The 20517-nt window shown below is 37.3% G+C and overlaps 1 protein-coding gene across 3 annotated transcripts in view; it reads left to right on the top strand.

The window, feature by feature from the left end:
* The first annotated feature begins 259 nt into the window (after window positions 1–259).
* Window positions 260–20517, top strand: part of VPS54 (VPS54 subunit of GARP complex) — an 83175-nt gene continuing 62917 nt past the window's right edge. For 2 of the 3 annotated variants that reach the window (XM_020985450.2, XM_020985448.2), the window contains exons 1-3: window positions 260–349; window positions 16971–17132; window positions 17598–17839. In XM_020985450.2, coding sequence (XP_020841109.1) covers window positions 16997–17132; window positions 17598–17839 — 378 coding nt within the window. In that variant the 5' untranslated portion in view covers window positions 260–349; window positions 16971–16996. Of the gene's footprint in view, window positions 350–8260; window positions 8298–16970; window positions 17133–17597; window positions 17840–20517 lie in introns of those variants that run through there. The other variant, XM_020985449.2, reaches the window with a different exon arrangement.

Below are 20517 nucleotides of genomic sequence, written 5' to 3'. Positions count from 1 at the left end.
CGGCCGGGGATGTGGGAGAGGCGGCGGCGGCAGCGGCAGCGGCAGCGGCGGAGGCGGCGCTGCGGCCCCGGGGGGTAGTGCGGCCTGACGGGACGCCCGGCAGAGACGTGAAGGAGCCGCCGCGGCCGCCCCTCACCCGGGAGCGGAGCCGGGGCCCGGGGCCGGCCTGCCCCTCTGCGTGCAGCCCGGGCCAGCGCCGGGGCGGGGGCCGGGCCGAGGCCCGAGCCCGGCTCCCGGGGCGCCGAGAGGCGGCGGCGGCCCAAGCCCAGCGGCAGCGGCGACGTGGAGGTCCAGAGGCGTCCGGCCATGCGCTAGGCCTCGCCCAGGGGCGGCTGCCCGGGACCCGCAGGTACCGTACGGAGCCGGCCCCCGACCGCTTGGGGTGGGGAGGGGGAAAGGAGGAGGGGGACCGGGAGGGAGGGCCGGGGCTGGCTCTGCTCCCTACCTTGGGCCCTGAGCCGGCCCTGTGGGGCCACTCTTGCCTATAAGCCCTCGGGCGGAGAGCTCCGTCCCCTCACCTCGGGCGGGCTGCGGTCACCGGCAGGGACAGCCCCAGCTGCTGGGCACGGGACCGCCACCCCCTGGGCCCTGCCCCCGTACCCTTAGCTCCCCTCTGGGTCGAGCCCTGCCTGACCTCCTGAATCCCGTTCTCCCCCTATTAGCCTGCTTTGGGGGGACTTTCCCTTCCTCTAGTTTGGGGAGTTCTCCTCCTCCAGGTGTGACCCTCCTTCATCTCTGCAGAGCTGCAAACACTGGAGGGACCTCCTCCTCCTCTTCCCTCCCACCACTGATAGGGGAACCCCTTTTATTATAATTCCCTCGATGCTGAGTACCGTGATGGCATTTTTAGTGTACTGGCTGTACCAGAAGGGAGTCATATCTGTAATCTTCAAATACATCAAAACAAACAAACAACTTTCAGCTGGCTTTGAAAACATTTCATCAGAATTTTCCTTCTTTTAAAATAACTGAATTAAATATTTGTTCCTTTTTAAAAATTGGTGCTGGATTCACGATTTGTAAACTCAGAGCACCTTAATGAGAAATGCTTACTTAGCTAGTCGATTTGAATAATGAAAAAGTGCTTCCATTTTTTCCTCCATATATATGCTGGGTAGCTAGATCATGAGCAACATTGTGTCATATATGGTCGATTAATTTGTGTTATGGATTATGGTGGATCCGGAGTAAGTTTCTAATGTCTTAGAGTTCCCAGTTGTAGAACAACTTTTCGATTAATAATGTTTCCTGAGTTGTTGTAAAGGGACTGATGGGAGTTGTTTATTTTGAATGTCTCTGTTCTGTAATCAGATTCTAATTAGCTCCTTATGAATGTAGGGAAATTTACATTGATCCATCACTACTTGTAGGTCTTGTTGAAAATGTTCATTCAGTATATGCATATTTTGTTATTAGTAATTGTGTCTTTTAGAAATTTGTGCAACTTTACCATAATGGACTACATTGGATCCATGCTATAGTGATTTTTATATGTGTGCATATATTTATTATTTTTTTTGTAAACCTAGTGTACCTATAAAAATTCTGGAGGCAGGTTTCTTTCTTAAAAAGAATTATTTTCATGGTTCTCTTTGTAGAACAAAAAATGATTGTTTTCCTATTACTACAAACTTAAAGGATTCTCCAACTTATTTTGTTCTATATATGTCACGAACAAGGGGAGATTTTTCTTTCTGAAGTGTTTTTCACTGGTGGCAGAATATTGGGTAAAAAATGGTTATCTCTTTGTACGCGTGTATGTTGAGTTATTTTTATGGAGGTGTTAACAAAATGGACTTGAATGAGAAATTAATCTCATCTTATAAGTCATTATAAAATAATGTTATGATTTTAAGAAACTATCAGAAATCTTGCTTGTACAACTAATTTTTTATTTTTTTCTTTTTTCTCATTTCTATCAATGTTTGATTGGTTATAAGGTAGATGTATAATATAATGGATAAAGCTGGACTTGGAGTCTGGAAGATATGGTTTGTATCCTGCTTCTGACTTTTTTGTTGTTGTGCGCTTGGGCAAGTCATTTGAACTCTGTTTGCCTCAGTTTCTCCATGGGTAAGGACAATAATGCCTATAATACCTTTCTCTCAAGGTCATTGTGATGCTCAACTGAAATAATGGCTGCAAAGTACTTTGTTAACTTTAAAAAACTATATATATATATTTTGTATATATATAAATCAATAACTGGTACATATAAGTTATTGATTTTTATTGTCACTAATATGAACAAAGAAATTTTTAAAATTCTTGATCCCTTATGAAGACTAACTTTTGTTTTATTTGGAAATAAGCAGCAGTTTTAAAAAAATCATTACTACCATTTTAAAAACATGTGAGAACAAATTAACACATTACTTCTCAACATATTTCAATATGAAGTTTAGAGGACTGGAAAAAATTAGAAATCATTGCTTCGAGACTGATTCAGTTATTGGTATTCACTATTATAAGGGTTCAATTCACAGAAACTTTATTAAGCACTTATGTACACGGTGCTGGTGGTAACAACACTGAGCCTTCTTCCTGGAACGAGACACTGTCTCCCAACTCCAGGAATCTTTACTGGCTGGCCCTCATGCCGAGAATTCTCTCCCTCCTCATCACTACCTAGTGGTTTCCTTGACATCCTTTGAGTCCCAGCTAAAATCCCTTCTATAAGAAGCCTTTCCCCAACCCCTTTTAGTTCTAGTTACTTCTTTCTATTGATTATTTCCACTATATCTTGTATATAGCTTGTTTGTACTTAGTTAATTGTATGTTGTCTCCTCCATTAGACTCTGAGCTTCTTGAGAGCAGGGGCTTCGTTTTTGCCCTTGTTTGTATCCCAGTTGCTTAGTGTGTGGCACATAGTAGGTACTTAATTGACTGACTCAAAGGACTTTACATCTTCTGAGGGTTGAAAGAGGTGTTATGGAAAAGAAATTTTATTTGTCATGAAATTCTCTTCCTGTTTTTTCCACAGATAATATGACAGGATCAGGATATTGTGATTTAGGGAATAATAATAGCTACCATATATAGTGCCTACTATATGCCAGGCATCTTACAAATATTATTTTATAACAACTCTGGGAGGTAGATGATGTTATTATTCCCTTTTTATTGTTGAAGAAACTTGAGATTAAGTGGCTTTCCTAAGGTGACAACAAGTGTGTGAGGTAGGATTTGAACTCAAGTCTTCCTGACTTCAGGGCTAGCGTTTCTATCCACTGAGCCTATGAAATGCTTGTAGCTGTAGGTTAAATCCTTCAATTATGTGGTACAAAAGAATTTAAAGCAGATGTAAAAACTCACAGATTAAAATGGAATTGAGAAATGTTTTAGAAAATAAATGAAAATACAACATTTATTTTTCACTTGTTTCAGTCATGTCCAACTCTTTGTGACCCTATTTGGGGTTTTCTTGGGAAAAATACTGGCAAGGTTTGCCGTTTCCTTCTCTGGCTCATTTTACAGATGAGGAAACTGAGACATACAGGGTGAAGTGACTTGCCCAGGGTCACATGGCTAGTAGGGGTCTGAGGCCAGGTTTGAATTCAGAGAGATGAGTCTTCGTAATTCCAGGCCCTATCTGCTTCAGTGCTGTATCCACTTCTCCACCTAATTGCCCTTAAAAAAGAATACAACATAGGTAATATTAATTTGTGGTTTTCTAAGCCAATTTGCTGCCTGCAGGAATCTGTTTCTACTTGAGTTTGATACCAGTGATTTAAAGCATAGTGGAGAAGTGAAAATTTGGAAGTTAAAGAGTTCTCTTTGGCTTTGCTTTTGATTTGCCTTTACCTTCATTATAAAACATACATTGACAGTTCTGCTAATACATCATAAAATGGAGAGAGAGAGAGAGAGAGAGAGAGAGAGAGAGAGAGAGAGAGTGTGTGTGTGTGTGTGTGTGTGTGTGTGTGTGTGTGTGTGTGTGTGTGTGTATTCCCATGGGGCCATTCCCCTTTTAGTCATGGTTTTTAAATTTTTAGAAATTAAAAAAAAATATGGGCGTTTGGATGGCTTCTCCTTTGCTCCACCACCTCAGAAAATTTATGGAATACCTGCTTACTTAACACTTATTTCCAGTGAAATTCTTGAATCTTAAAAACAGTTTACAAATTACTGTACCTTTCAGATTGCATTAAGAAGGTAAATAGACTTATTTTGCTCATACAGGACAGCTCTCATATAGAAACACAGATAAGGATCAGAAACTCTCCACTTTGTCTTTACTCTATGCCATCTGAATATCTTTTTAAAGTGAAGGGGGGAAAGCAGGAAGAGAAGAGTGGCAGAATTTCAAATAGTGGTTGGTAAAAGCTTCATGTGAAGTTTGACCTCTTTGAAAAGGTATTTCTGAAGGCTGCTAAAATACAGAGAGCCTGACGATCCATCAACCAACACTCCTTCAGGTTAGCCTTTATTGCTTATTTAAACTCCCAGAGCCACAGTGTTTATGACCCCTTTAAGTAGATTAGCCTACAGGGCTGGTTCATAGTGAGCATATCATATTTCTGCTCCTTGATAACTCAGAAAGGCCTTCTTGGGGGAAGTGGTAGTAGAGAACAGTGATAAATGTGGAATTTCACAAATAGCCCATGGATTTGAAGAAATGTAATCTCAGCTGTTACTAAAGGTTTAGGCTAGCAAATTATTTAAGCACCAGTACATGAACCGCCAGGAGTAGGGGGCCACCAGGAGGGGGCAGACAGACTTAGGTCAGTGTTTCTGTGTCAATCAGTAGTGAGAGCTGAGCTTGAGAGAAGCTGCTGTACTGAGGAATATGGGGAGACCTAGTTAAAAAAAATGTGAAAATGGCAACTGTAACTTCCTGTAAATATGAAATATTATTACTAGAGTTTCAGAAATCTTTATTACTAGTGTTTAAACTTTTGAAATAGTGATAGTCTTAGAAATTTGAGAAGTTTAGAAAGTCCAGTCTCCTGTTACAGGTGAGGTGTACAGAGAAGTTCAGGGACTTGGCTAAAACTTCAATGCAAGTGATGAGAGACCCCAGGATGGAGTCTCTCCTTGCCCAATACTCCTTTTCTTTTTTATATTGCAGTACCTTCTAGAATAACTCATTTTCCAGAAGTTATTAATCTACTACTTACCATAACTATCCCAGGACACAGTCAGTAACCAGGAAATAAGCAAAACATCAGAGCCATACAAACTAAAAGTCCATGTAACTAGCTTCTCACTTTTGATTTTTATCAGACATTTTAAACAAGCATATTTATCTAGTTTCCTAGCCCTAAACAGGTTAGGGTTCGATTAAGTTAGCAAACATGTACTGTGGTGTCCAAGGTACTGCTTTAGGCTCTGGGAGTACAAAGATGAAGAGAACATCCTCTCCTTCAAATAGCTTACAGTCTGTGGGGAGAATACAGCTCTTAGGTAAGTGTGACACTTGTGTAACAGAGACAAAGAAGTCTAGATACAGTGGTCAATGAAAGTTTGAGGAGAGAGAGAACCATTTCCACCGTGGGGAATCAAGGAGGCTTTCTGGAAGAAAGCAGAGATGATGAAGTCTTTCATTCCAGTCCTGGCCTGGCCTATGTAGATAACGGGACAATTGGGAGAGAGGCTGGAGGTGAGAAGTGAGTAGTACTGACGAATGGGAGCAAAAAGTGAAATTGGAAGCCTCTTATAAAAGCACAAGAGCCAAACTAAAAAACAGAAACAGAAATAGCCAGAAACAACCTTTTGGGGATATTTGGTGTCAGGGTGAACAGTTCCTAATACCTCAGTAGCCCCTCTGAGCAACATTGTATTGTCACACAATATGATACTATTCATAACAATAACTGTGAATCACCAGTATACCTAAGGATGTTAGATATTGTCATTGCAGGTACTCCTTTTGGTAATACCAGTTTTAGAAGATGATCTTATAAATAAGATGCTCGGGCCAACACATTTATGACCCTGTGGCTAAGATGGTGATTGATGAACCTTAGTTAGGCTGGTTTTCAAACCATAAACATAGAATCTCACAGGGCATATACTTAGAGACCTGCCAGAGACTGCATGCTAGCTCTGCAGTCAGGGGACCTCATTTCAGATCCTGCCCCTGACACTACTTGCATAACCTGGGCAAGTCCCTTAGCCTCCCTAGACCACAGGTGCCTCAGTCCTAGATCCAAGAAGCCAAGGTCACCTTCATATACAGTGGAGTAAGACTTTTTATTCAATTCAGCGAATAGTTATTAGGCACTTAATATATGTGCCAGTTATTTTACATTCATGAGGAAAAAGACGTTTTTATACTTTCACAAGATTCTGTCTTCCTTTGTTTACAACTATGGTAAAGGAAGAAGAGGTGTGAGCAGAGAGTTCAGCTAGTTTGAACAAGTTTCTTAGACAGCCTTAGCATGGAAGTATTGGGGATGGTACTCAAGAGTGATCCAGAAAGCTGCATATAATAGTCAGATGGATTTAAGGGATGACATGTATTCTTTTTTTCTTTTCTTTTAAAGACATTTGAATGCTAGGAGAAATTTTTTGTTGTAGAGAATTAAATCATGGATTCAAGATAGCTTTTATATTTGTAAAAGTAGCTTTTTTTTTTAAAGTACATGTGGTTGAGTGTATGAAAGAGACTGAATGTAGTCATGAATCATTTGAATACAAAGAGGCTCCCCACCTCTCTTTCCCTGAGAGAATAAGTGAAGTGATTCAGTGGGTAGTTCTAGGCACTCGGAATTAGGAAGACCTGAATTCAAATTCTGCTTCAGACACTCAGCTGTGTGACCCTGGTTGTCACCATCTAAGCCTCCGTTTCTTCATCGATAAAATGGGTATTCTCATAGCACTTACTTCAGAGAGTTGTTGAGATGATCTAATGAGATAATGTATCTAAAGTCTTACAGACCTGAAAGTACCGTGTAAATACCAGCTGTCTCTTAAATCTGATCTTATGGAATCTCAGCAATTAGGTTAACTTATTCAGTGTTTTGGCTGTTACTGCCTTTTAGTAAATTTCTAGGAGAAATTTGTGAGAGAAAAAAAACAAGAATCTGGTCAAAATGATAATTAGTGTCAAAAGAATAAATTTCCTGACATTTAGTACTCTTCAGAGAAATGAAATATTTCCTTAAAACGTCTAAGATGAAATGATTCAAATCTATTTTCTCATTGATGGGGAGTGCTCCCTTATCTGATATCAACAATAACTCATCATTGTCTTCTCATCCTGGGAGAGCTCTTATCTAGGTCTTTCTATATAAATCTTCCACAAAGGAGCTGTTTCCTCAGAACTCTGGAGCCCTTTCTGTGGTTCTGGTAATTTTTTTTTAAAAAAAGCCTTCATTTGTAAAATTAGCTTGTCAATTTATATACTGACTATAATGCAATAATTCTAGACAATGAATAATCAAAAGATATATACTTGTCTTAGTAATGTATTATATAACTTTTCCCACTGAATATTTACCTTCCTGTTTTTGTTGAAATTATTTTAAAATATACATTAGCTAATTGTAAATTTGTTGTGGTAGCAGAAAACTACTCAATATTGTGCTAGGAAGGAGTGAAGAGGGAGGTTACTGATCTTGAACACAAATTCACTGCAGATAAGCCTCAAAAAGAATACTTTTTATGTGGATAATTGAGAATTTAACTTTTAGTGTCTATATTAAGACTGCTGTGCCATTTATGCTAATACATTTCCAAGTATAGTGATAACTGATTATAAATCTTTTGGGAAACAATCTCCTCTGGAAACAACTAACTGATGTCAGCAAAATCAATATGAGCAGAATGGAATTGAGGGAATAATAATAATGGCTGATAAATTTGTAATAAAATACTTCACATATATTATCTCTTGTGAACCTCAGTTAACCCTGTGAAGTAGATGCTATTGTTATCCTTCTTGAGGAAACTGAGACTGTTACATGTCAAATGACTTTTGACTACATAGTTCAACACTTTTGAACTACCCCATGGGGAACTCCAGTCTTTTCATTGCTGGTGCTGGTGACTTCTTCAGATGTATGTCAGTGACAGGTGGGTCAGGGTTTGGGACAGGCTTTGCCGAATACTAAAATTAAGTATCTGGGGGGCAGCTAGTGGTGTAGTGGATAGAGCACCAACCCTGAAGTCAGGAGGACCTGAGTTCAAATGTGGCCTCAGACCAAACACTTGACACTTAATAGCTGTGTGACCCTGGGCAAGTCACTTAATGCTAGTTGCCTTAAAAAAAATTATGTATCTTATTTTTCAGTAAGCCGAATCCATGCAGTGTCTTGCTGATGCTTGATCCAGAAAAGGATCCAGAAAGATGTGTGAGTAGCCCCAGATATAAGCTAAAAAGGCTGGGGCACCAGAACCTACCTCATGTGGAAGGGAAGGAGCAAGGGTTAAGTATCCGGCTGAGGTACCCAGTATAGAGGGAACATGTGCTACATAATTTCGGAGTTGAAAGGGATCTCAATGGCCATCTAGTCTAATGCATACCTGCACGAGAATTTTTTACAACATACTAATTAAGTGTTCATCTAACCTTTACTTAGATATATCCTCAGCAAGGGGAATCGCTGTTTACCAAGGCAACCCATTCTTCTTTTTGGATAGATTTAATTATCAGGAAGGTTTTCCTTCAATTCCTTCCTGAACTGTGGCTAACAAAAATCTTTCTGGCAGTAGAATTGTACTGTTGGAATTCATTCTCTTCATTCACTAGAGGAGGTGTCATTGTCTTGTACTTGGACATTTTAATTTTCCTCATTCATTATTTGATATGTTTCTGTATTTGGAGAAATATATCAGATACATTTACATTCCTTACATTCTCATAAAATCCAGCAGTTTTAATAACTGGTTTTAACTATGACAGCTCATATTCATTAACGACTATTGCAAAAAATTACGTGGAAATTAGATTCTGACTTCAGAAATTGGCCAATTAACACAAACATCCTAGAACTTGTTCTTCATTATCAAACATTTTTATTGTGTAGGCCAGTGGTTCTCAAACTTTTTGGTCTCAAGTCCTTGTTACACTCTTAAAAATTATTTAGGATGTCCCAAAGAGCTTTGGTTTGTGTGAGTTATTTATTTTTATATATATATATATATATATTTATATATATATAATTATTATTATTATAATTATAATAAATTAATACTTCTTATTATTGTTATGAAAATAATTTTTGCCTTGAGGACTCAGATGTTCATGAGTCCCTGGACCACACTTTAAGACTTTCTGGCCTAAGCTTAGTTTATTCAAGTAGTTGGATGCATGAGGATATATTTGAAACCTTCGTAGAATACCAACATACAGCTGTCTTCAGATAGCTGTTTTGTTTTTTTATTTTATTTTGTTTTTTACTTTTTAAATCTTTCAATACTGTCTCCAGCTGAGCAAGTGCTGTTTGCTGTGATTAAACTTTTGGGGGAAAAAACCTTAATGGTTAACACAACATTTTGGGTCGATTTGCTTCTTTTTCAACTTTGAAACATTTAAAGAATGGTTACTATGTTTGTATAATACTATACTATCTTTGACTGAACAAGTGCTGTTTACTGCCACTTTTTTGTGGTGAATACTGGTTAGTTTAAAAGATTTGTCCCCCCCCCATTGAAATATTTTTAAATGGTTGTGTTTACTCTATCAGTTTTTTTATATCAAGTTAAACCATTTCCTTCCCCCCCCATTTCATTTTGCCTTTGAAAAGGACTTTGACAAGTTGTTTTTTTGGTTTTTTTTTTTTGGAGGGACTTCCTTAAACTAATTCATTAGGGGTGGAGTAGGGGTAGAGGTAGGGGTAATGGGGAAGTGAATTAGTTAGTGATATTTAACAGAGCTCTGGAAGTTGACGTATCTTAGGTCTATGGGCCATCTTAGACATTACTCTATGCCTCCTGACATTTTAAAAAATTGTTATTAATTTATTTTGAATTACCAACAATCAGTTCCATAAGCTTTTGAGTTTTAAATTTTTGTCCCCCTCCCTCCCCACTTCCTTCCCCAAGATGGCTCAAAATCTGATATAGACTATATATATACGTTTCTATTAAACATATTTTCACATTAGTGATGTTATAAGTAAGAATTAGAACCAATAGGAGGAACCACCAGGAAGAGGAAACAAAACACAACAGAAGGAAAAAAACAGCAAATAGTGTTCTTTGATCTGCATTCAAACTCCATAGTTCTTTCTTTGGATGTGGATAGCATTTTTCATTATATGCTTCCTGACATTTTGAGGGATGAATCTCTAATAGACATCTTTTTTCCTTCTGTTTAGTTTAATATTTTTGAAAATATGATTTCTCTAAGCCATCTTCATTAATATTTATTGATTGTTGGTTGAAAGAACTGGGGGATATTTAACTTGAAGAGAAGACTTGCTAGGTCATGATAGCCCTCTTCAAGAGGGTTTAGACTCATGTTGTTTGGCTCTATGTGGTGGAATTAGGAGTAATGGGTGGAAATTACAGAGACATTTTAACTTGTAAGAAACACTTTTAAAATTAGAGATCTCTCAAAGTTTGAATTGTTATACCTTTGGAAGGTGATAACTTTGTCCCTCATTGGAGTTCTTCAAGTGAAGGCAGGGTGGCGATTTAATAGTTTGTTGTACAGGGGATATCTGTTTTGAGTTGAATTTAGCCAGCTTTTGAGGGCCTTTCTGACTCTGGAATTCAATGATTCAGAATTTGAAGGTTCTGCCCTTCACGGTTATACAATTAAGACTGATGGTATTTAAAAAACAAAAAAGTCTATTATGCATAATCCCTACTAAAGAAAAGTAAAGGTAGTCAGTAATACAAATGCTTGATCCAGTATTTGTGTGTCTTTGGCGTGCCCCATTGAACAATTTTCTTGCCACAGATTTTCTTTGCTTTGGGATAGGTATTGAAATTAGCTGTCTTGGCTTATTGGTTTTAAATGGGTGACTTTGTCACGATCCTCTTCAAGAACGAAGGACAAACCACAACACAACAAACAGGACAAAGTAGCAAACAAGAGTCTACTTTTACCTCAGAGGGAGAGGTGGTAGTAGCAGGTATGCGTTACTGAGAGTGGTGAAGAGCACAGAAACAAGAGGTAATTTGATAGTCGTGATGCACAAGGTCCTTGTTTGTTGCACCATTGCCTAGCATGGAATAGTTACTTGTTTTTGTTTGTTTTTTTGGCTAGGTGGTGGGGTTAAGTGACTTGCCCAGGGTCACACAGCTAATAAGTGTTAAGTGTCTGAGGCTACATTTGAACTTGGGTCCTCCTGACTCCAGGGCCAGTACTCTATCCACTGCACCATGGACCTGCCCCTAGTTACCTGTTTTTACTGAAGTTCAATGGTTGGGTGTTTGTAACTCAGGAATACCTACGCTGACTGAAATGTATTTCTGACATAGTTTTCTGAGGTTATTTTGAATGTACTTGAACTAGTATGAAATGTCAGTTGTTCGTGTGTGAGATACCCTATTTGCTGTATATTCAGTCTCTTCTTTGCCTTGTCTTTTCCCCTTTTCATTACACTGCTACTTCTATCAGTGCTGATTTCCTTTCAGGATAATGATCTCCAACTACCTTCCTTTCCTAATCTCATAGTATTCCTCTGCATCTATCCTACTCTTTATTCAATTTACATTAGTCACTATTTTCTTTTTTTTTAGTCTTAAAAGCTATATTTATTCATTTAGTTTTAAATTTTTATTAATTTATTTTGATTTATCAACAATCACTTCCATATGCTTTTGAGTTGAAAATTTTTCTCCCCCCTTCCTGCCCACCACCCTCCCCAAGATGGCACACAATCTGATAGAGGCTCTACATTTACATTCCTATTAAATATATTTTCACATTAGTGAAGTTGTAAGTAAAAATTCAGACCAATAGGAGGAACCATCAGAAAGAGGAAACAAAACTCAACAGAAGAGAAGAAAAATGATAGCAATTCAAATTCCATAGTTCTTTCTTTGGAAGTGGATAGCGTTTTCCATCCTGAGGCCTCTGGAGATGTCTTAGATCCTTGTAATGCTGAGAATGGTTATGTTTATCAATATTAATCATTGTACAACGTGGCTGTTATTGTGTACAAAGTTCTCTTGGTTCTACTTACTTTACTCAGCATCACACCGTGCAAGTCTTTCCAGGTTTTTCTGAAGTCAACCTGTTCATCATTTCTTATAGCACATTCATGTACCACAACTTGCTCAGCCATTCCCCAATTGATGGGCATCCTCTCAATTTCCAATTCTTTGCCATCACAAAAAGAGCTGCTATGAATATATTTGTACCTGTGGGTCCTTTTCCCATTTGTATGATCTCTTTGGATATAGCCCTAGAATGCTATTGCTGATCAAAGGTATGCACATTTTATAGCCCTTGGTGTAGTTCCAAATTTCTCCAAAATGGTTGATCATTTCACAACTCCACCAACAATGCATTAGTGTTCCAGTTTTCCCACATCTCCCACATTTGTCATTTTCCTGTTTTGTATTGTTGGCCAATCTGATAGGTATTATGTGGTGCCTCAGAGTCGTTTTGATTTGCATTTCCCTGATCAATAATGATTCAGAGCATTTTTTCATATGACTATAGATGGCTTTAATTTCTTCATCTGAGAACTGTCTGTTCATATCCTTTGACCATTTATCAATTGGGAATGGCTTGTATTCTTATAGATTTGTCTTAATTCTCTATATATTTTAGAAATGAGGGCCGTATCAGAGAGAATTAGTCACTATTTTCCAGGCATCACTTGTGCTTTTCTACCCATATTTTCATCAGTTCCTTCCTTTTAGGATATCCTTTCTTTTTTCCATCTGTCAAGATGCTATTTTTTAAGAATCAGCTCAAATGCCACTTCCAACATGAAGCATTCCCTGGCTCTAGAACACTTCATTCTGAGCTCCCATAATACTTTGTAATTATCTTACAGTATTTATTATTCTGTCTTAATATCAACTGAAATTTATTTAGTATTCAAAAATTTGCATAATAGTTTATCTCATTTGAGCCTTGTGACAACTTTTTGACTAGGTTATGGCAGGAGATATTATTGTCATCTCCATTTTACAGATGAGAAACTTTAGTCTCAACGAGGTGAATGACTTATCCATAGTAGGCTTTACCTATACTGAAATGCAGAGAGCAGTGATATTGATATTCCAGCAGCACAGAAAAAAACTAAATGTCACCTAGTTAATAAGAATAATTGGTTAAATTAGGAAGCTACCAGATGATCTACCTCTATCAGAGGTGGTGCTGTAGGTGAATTCTATCCTGGTTTATTATCACCCTCCAGTAGAGTTGGTGTTTAGGATCTCTCTTGCCAAGAGCTATGTGACCGAAGGTCTCTCATCTAACTCTACCTCAACTGCATTTGTCTTTAGAATTTAAAAAGTAAGTGTGTGTGTGTGTGTGTGTGTGTGTGTGAGAGAGAGAGAGAGAGAGAGAGAGAGAGAGAGAGAGAGAGAGAGAGAGAGAGTTTGGGTTAAGTGCCTTGCCCAGGGTCACACAGCTAGTATTAAGTGTCTGAGGCTGCATTTGAGCTCGGGTCCTGCAGACTCCAGGGCTGCTGCGCCACCTAGCTGCCCGTCTTTAGAATTTGAGGATTCATTTTGTGCTACTATTTTGTGCACCAAAATTTCCTGTCATAGTGCCAGTCAAGGGTTGTATTTAAACCCATTTTCCTGTTTCTAAATTCAGTACTTTATCTAGCATGCCACATTACCCTGCATTGATTATTTGGGCACATAGATAATAATAATAATAATAAATAACTGACATTTTTATGACACTTGAAGACTGACATAACTTTACATGCTTTTACATTTGTTATGACTAGAAATAGGCTAGTCATGTAGTGACATCCAGAGTGCCACCCTAGTATCATATGCTAGAGTAATGGGTTTTGCTAGGCCACATGTGGCAAGCCCATGTGGAGTTAATCATGATCAGTTCCATTGAAGAAAAATCTTCGAAGATTAAGCACAAGGCGACATAAAACAGTATCAGACAGCATTATCAGAACTTCTAATAATATGTATAAGGAATAGCATTTAATACACCCCAAAATATTCTCTTTGCGACACAAAAAGAGGGCATATTAAAAAGAGAAAAATAGTAATCCTAAGATCAAAGTTGGAAGAGATCCTAGAGGCTGTTTAGTCCAAGCTGTACTTAAACGAGAAATCCTTCCACATTGTGCCCAGTACATGGTCATCTAACCTTTACATGAAGATTTCCAGTGAAGGCTCATATACTACCCGGTTAGATAGCCAGTTGACTTTTGCTTACTTCAGAAAGAGTTCTCTGACAGAAAACCTAAATTTGCTTTTTTGGTAACTTCTCCTAGTTCTTCCTCTGGGACCAAACAGAGCAAGTCTAATCTCTCTTCAGTTGAATAGCCCTTCTTCGACAACTGTCATGTCTTCCTTTCTCCTTCATACCCCTCTTTCCAGTTTTCCGCCTAAATATCCTCAGTTTCTTCAGCATGAATCTCCGCTAAAAAAAAGTTTGGGTGGCTTCAGTATCAAAATATTAACTTACACTCTTAGAGTTCAATTAGGGAGGCAGCTTGGTACAGTGGAAAGAGCACTCACTGGCTCTAAGAGTTACAGGAGCTGAGTTCAGATCCCATCTCTGATACATCTGTGATCTTCTCCTGCTTACTTACCCTCCCTGGGCTTCTTTTTTTCCTTTTTGGTGAGGCAGTAGGGGTTAAGTGACTTGCCCAGGATCACACAGCTATAATTTATGTCTGAGGTCGAATTTGAACTCAGGTCCTCCTGAGTTCAGGGCCAGTGCTCTATCCACTGTGCCACCTAGCTGCCCCTGGCCTTACTTTTGTCATCCATAAAATGAGGGGGTTGGGTTATATGGCCTATGAGGTATCTTCCAGCTCCTACGAAAGCCTCATATTTTTTCACATGAACTGTTGTTTAGCCACAATTTCATCAAAAGTATGCTGTCATACTTTTAAGTTATTGTTAGAAATGTTAAAGAGGACAGGGCAGCAAATATCCACGAGGAGCTCCACTGGAAACTTTCCAAAGTTGACTTTGAACCATTAATGACTATTTTTTGTGTTTGGTATTCCAGTCAATTCTGAGCCCATCAGATTGTATTATTGAGAGTTTGCATCTCTCCAATCTTTTCATAAGGATTGCTCTGCCAAAATCTAGATAAAGATCTGTCAGTCCAGAAAACCCTGTTAAAAAAAAATGAGGCTAGACTGGCACAGTGTGTTTTTAATAAAGCATTGCTGAACCTTTTGTGATTACCACTTCTTCTAGATCTTCATTAACCCATCTCTGTGATTATACGCTCTAGAATTTTACTAGGAATGGAAATCAAGCTCATTAGCCCGTATTTTTCAGATTCTGTTCTCTTTCCTTAAAAAAAGAAATCAGGACATTTACCTTGTAAATTCCTTCCAGTCTTCTGTTGATCTTTTATCGACCACTGTTAGTGCCTTATAACTGCTAGTTCTTTCTGTATATATAGATACACTGTATAAGTGTGTGCACACATTGTATTATGTATATATTTATGTACTTGTCATAGGACATTAGGTGCTCCCTTAATATCTCCTTGCTTATCTGGATAGTAACTCTGTTATACATTTATTTCAGACCTTTTCACTTCAAAGATTATTTTCCTTAACAGGAAAAAAATATAAACAGGAGCAAAATAGGATTTGAACGGCCCTACTTTCTTTACTGTTAGTTCTCATGGTCAATGAAGTCAGAGACAGGAACCAGATTTTATCATCATAGTTCATAGTTCCCATTCATCCTAAGCATCAATTCTGACTTTTATTTTAAAACCTCATTTTTCCAATATTAAAAAACAACCCTCACCCCCGCCAAAACCCTCTGAAAAAACAACAACAATAAAAAAATAGTCCTTTTCTTTTATCCTTAGCTTTTCTCAACAGTCTCTTTTCATTTCTCAGCTTTTGTACCCAGACACAATTCTTAGAGTATTGCCCCTTGCTTTTTCTATTTATCCTCTTTTAACTTTCCTTATTTTTATCTAATATACAGTTTTTTTCATATCTAAGTTGGTTGACAAGTTTCCTATGGAGTCATGTTGATCAGCTCAAAAGAATTGTTTCTTTTTGTGTCTTCAGAATTTCATTCCTGAGAGTTTATTGTGCCCACTACTGGGTTGACTTCCCATGAAGAATTTTAGTGTCCAGCCATTTAATCAGGCCTGAATTGATTTCATTGCACCATTGATCTCCTTCCCCCAAGTCTTTTCATCTTTCCACAAGACTAACATGAGATATTTTATTTAACTTCGTTCATCTGTGTCTACAGGTGATATAATTCTACTGAACTTGCTTTAATTTATCATTCTGTCTTCTGAACTTATAAGCATATGTTATCATCTGTACCATTCATTTTTAACTTATTCATGTAATGTTTTACATGTAATATGGCTTTTGTAAATGTCTTAACCTATCTAATGATAGTTTCTAGTGGGTTATGTTTTTTTTTCTTTTGAAGCATTTGGGGTTAAGTGACTTGCCCAGGGTCACACAGCTGGTACGTGTCAAGTGGTCTGAGGCTGGATTTGAACTCAGGTTCTCCTGACTTCAGGGCCAGTGCTCTAACCATTGCGCCATCTAGCTGCCCCTTGGGTTATGTTTTTTAACAGTTGGTACAAGACTATATAGCCATTATACTTGCATTCTGCACGAAATTTTAATAACAAAAATAATCATAACAATAGGTAGCATTTAGGTAGTGCTTTAAGCTTTGCAGAGCTCTTTACAAACATCTCATTTGATTCTCACAATAATATTTTATCCATTGTGCTACCAGCTCCTCCCAATTATGGACAAATTCTGTGTTTCTAGAGAGAAGCTTGGTAGAAATTCTCCTTTGAAGTTTTTTGAAGGGTGCTTCTATTTTAGAAAAAAAATCTGAATTCATTGTATAATAGATAAATGATCTGATCTGATAAAATATATTTATTATTCTTTCTTATTTAGTTCCATTTGAGGGGTGATTTTATGCAATGGCTTCAAGCCACAGTTCTTCACCAGTGCCTCAAGCAAGTAGCAGTGATGTTTTCTTTAAAAAGGAGGTAGACTCTACTAAACATATTCGACCTGTACAGTCACTGCCAGATGTGTGTCCCAAGGAACCCACAGGTAATGAATTCTCTTTTTAAACAGTAAAATATGTGGTGAAATATCATATTCATTGCATGATGGAAGATTATTTGTTTTTCTTAAAAAGAGTAAATCTTACTTCCCTAAAATAAGTATAATTATATATTTGATAACTCTTTAATATTGTAGGTCCTCTAAAAGTAAAGATTTAAATTAAATAAAGAGTCTTGGACATTTTTCTGAGGATTGAGATAGGAAAATTAAGATTGTTATATACAGATTTGTTTGATTAAAATATTTACCACTGAAAATGATTTTAGGTACTTTGTGTAAAATAGAATGTTATTTTTGTTTTCCAAACTATATACACATATGTCTTTACATATGTACATATGTTTAACTTTGTTATGTAAAATTATATTCATCGTATCGTTTTCTAAAAAAGAACTTTTTTCCTTAAAAGCAACTGTAAAAACTGAGTTTTCTCTTCTTTATTTTCTGCAGGTGGTGCACATAGTTTATGTGATGCCCCATCTCTAGTTACAGATCAACATAGATGGACTATTTATCATTCCAAAGTAAATCTTCCAGCAGCATTAAATGATCCTAGATTAACAAAAAGAGAATCTGATTTTTTCACAAAAACATGGGGTCTAGACTTTGTGGACACAGAAGTCCTGCCTTCACTCTACCTCCCACAAATCAGCAAAGAACATTTTGCAATATATCAACAGGAAATCTCTCAGGTAGAGTCATTTCTTGATTCCTTCCTTCCTTCTTCTTCCTTCCTTCCTTCCTTCCTTCCTTCCTTCCTTCTCTCCTTCCTTCCTTCCTTCCTTCCTTCCTCCCTTCTTCTTCCTTCCTTCCTTCCTCCCTTCCTCCCTTCCTCCCTTCCTCCCTTCCTCCCTTCCTCCCTCCCTCCCTTCCCATTAGCAATCAATCAAAACAAATTTCCCCTTCGGCCATGTCCAAAAAAACCTGTCTCATTTAGCATTCTGAGTCTTTCACCTCTCTATCAGGAGGTGGTTGGCATGTTTGCTCAATAGTTGTCTGGAATCCTGGTTGGTCATTATGGTGATAAGAGTTCATTATAGTAATATTAGCATAATAGTTCAGCATAAGTTCATCACATTTATGTACCATAACTTGTTTATCCATTTCCCAATTTATAAACACCTTCAAAATTCCTCATATTCCCATAAAATTAAATCCTCTTAATCTTATTCATTGCCACCTCAAAAAAAAAAAGTAAACTATAAAATATTTTTGTACATCCTTTGAGTTTGCTTGGAACTGATCCTTCCTTAATTTACTCTGCCTCTAATTCCTAGTCTCCCTTTCTCCCTTTTCCTTCTTATATTCCTTTGGAATTAGATGTCTTTCTTTAGCTCTGTGTGTGTGTGTTCATTCTTTTCTATTTGTATTTGTATTCCTTTGTTTATCAAATTTAATTTCAGTACAGGTCAAAGTATTAAGCTATTACTCTTGGCAATTAATCAGTGACTTACTGTGTGAGATGTTGTTTGCTACTACTTAAACTAAATACATTGCATGTCAATATTTCAAGGATTCTTGATTTCATTAATATAGGTAGGATTTCTTCACTCTTAATTGCTCACAACACTCACTGTCTCAGGAAATCGTGAAGACATAGATTTAAAGCTGTAGGGCACCCCAGAGATTTTTAGTCCAATTCTCACATTTTATAGATGAGGAAACTGAGACTCATTCGAGGTCTCACAAATAGTAAATAGTGGAGCTGGGATTCATACCATGTTCTCTAACTCCAAACTCAGCATTCTATTCACTATTCAGTGTCTCTATTGAGCTGTTGATGAATACATATATTGAACTTGCTATTCACTAAAACTAGTAATTTTTCACATGAACTCTCATCTACTGATGCCATCCCCATCATGTATCTATGTGGATTTTTTTTTAAACCCAAGTGTAAGAAAGACTTTATATTTATCTCCATTGAATTTTATTTTTACTAGATTTGGTCCATCATTGTAGCCCTTGAGATCTTTTTGGAGCTTTATACATTGAGTTGGGTATGCTTTCCAGCTTCTTCATTATATTCTTCTTTGAAGTTGTTATGGCTGAAAAAAATGGTCACATAGTAGCTAACCCTTTGAACTTAATTAAGCTGATTGATTGGCATGAAGTGTTAGGTGCTATGTTTGAATTTTTAAATTGATTCCTATTTTGTATATTCTTACTAGTTTTTTTCTAAGCCTATAATTCTTTATATGAATGTGTTTATATAAATACTCTTTACCAACAGTATAGCAGTGCTGTTCATTACTGTGTTCAATAACTGAAGCTTTAGCCTCATTTTTTCCCCAAATTTTATTAATTTATTGATTTATCAACAATCACTTCCATATGCTTTTGAGTTGAAAATTTTTCTCCCCCTTCCTCTCCCCCCCACCCTCCCCAAGACAGCACACAATCTGATATAGGTTTTACATTTACATTCCTATTAAACATATTTTCACATTAGTGAAGTTGTAAGTAAAATTTTAAAACCAGTAGGAGGAACCATCAGAAAGATGAAACAAAACTCAACAAAAGGTAAAAATAAGTGATAGCGATTCGACTTGCATAGTTCTTTCTTTGGATGTGGACAGCATTTTCCATCCTGAGGCCTCTGGAGATGTCTTAGATCCTTGTAATGCTGAGAAGGGTTCAGTTTAACGATATTAGTCATAGCATACATTTTCAAGAGGGAAAAATAAAGCTCCTTTCTATTTCATGTGACTAAAAAGTTCACTGCAAGTTTTAGTGGAGTTCTAAACTGAATCCTTGCTGATAGAAGACATTCAGCAACATTTTGAAAATTTTCAAATATAAATTTTGTCTAAATCTTATACTTTACCCTTAGCTCTAAGATCAGCATCTGATTGTGTTGCTGTAATTAGTGTAGATTGTTATATATTTTTAGATTTTTAACAAATGTCTCACAGAAAAAATTCTGCTTATCGCAAAACTCCATCAAATATTTAAGGATATTAGTAAGCCTAATTATTCTACTCTTTTTCCTATCAGCAACAACATCTAAATTTCATAAACGCTTATTTGCATTTCCTCATCTAATCATATCTAATTTCCATATCTAATCATATCTGTTCGTATTTTATGCTGGAATTTATTGTATATGGTCTTACTATTGATATCAAGATGATAGTGTATTTGGCTGTTAGTATTTAATTTTACTCTACAAATCTAATGCTACTTTCTGTGTTGAATGCAGCCATACATTGACTAGAGTTTTCAGAGGATGCTTTTGTTTAATGCCCTTGGACCCATCGATTGTCCTGCTAATGATTGGTTAAATGAGTGTATTATGCTGTATCTTCTTTTATATTCCTAGGTCAAAGTAAGTGAACAGCTTAGTGACTTTTCCTTGAGTATTAAATTC

This window comes from Phascolarctos cinereus, unplaced genomic scaffold, assembly GCF_003287225.1.
Source record: "Phascolarctos cinereus isolate Bilbo 61053 unplaced genomic scaffold, phaCin_HiC Scaffold_2;HRSCAF=192, whole genome shotgun sequence".
In the NCBI taxonomy this organism is placed as follows: domain Eukaryota; kingdom Metazoa; phylum Chordata; class Mammalia; order Diprotodontia; family Phascolarctidae; genus Phascolarctos; species Phascolarctos cinereus.
This window is presented reverse-complemented; position numbering and strand designations above follow the sequence as displayed.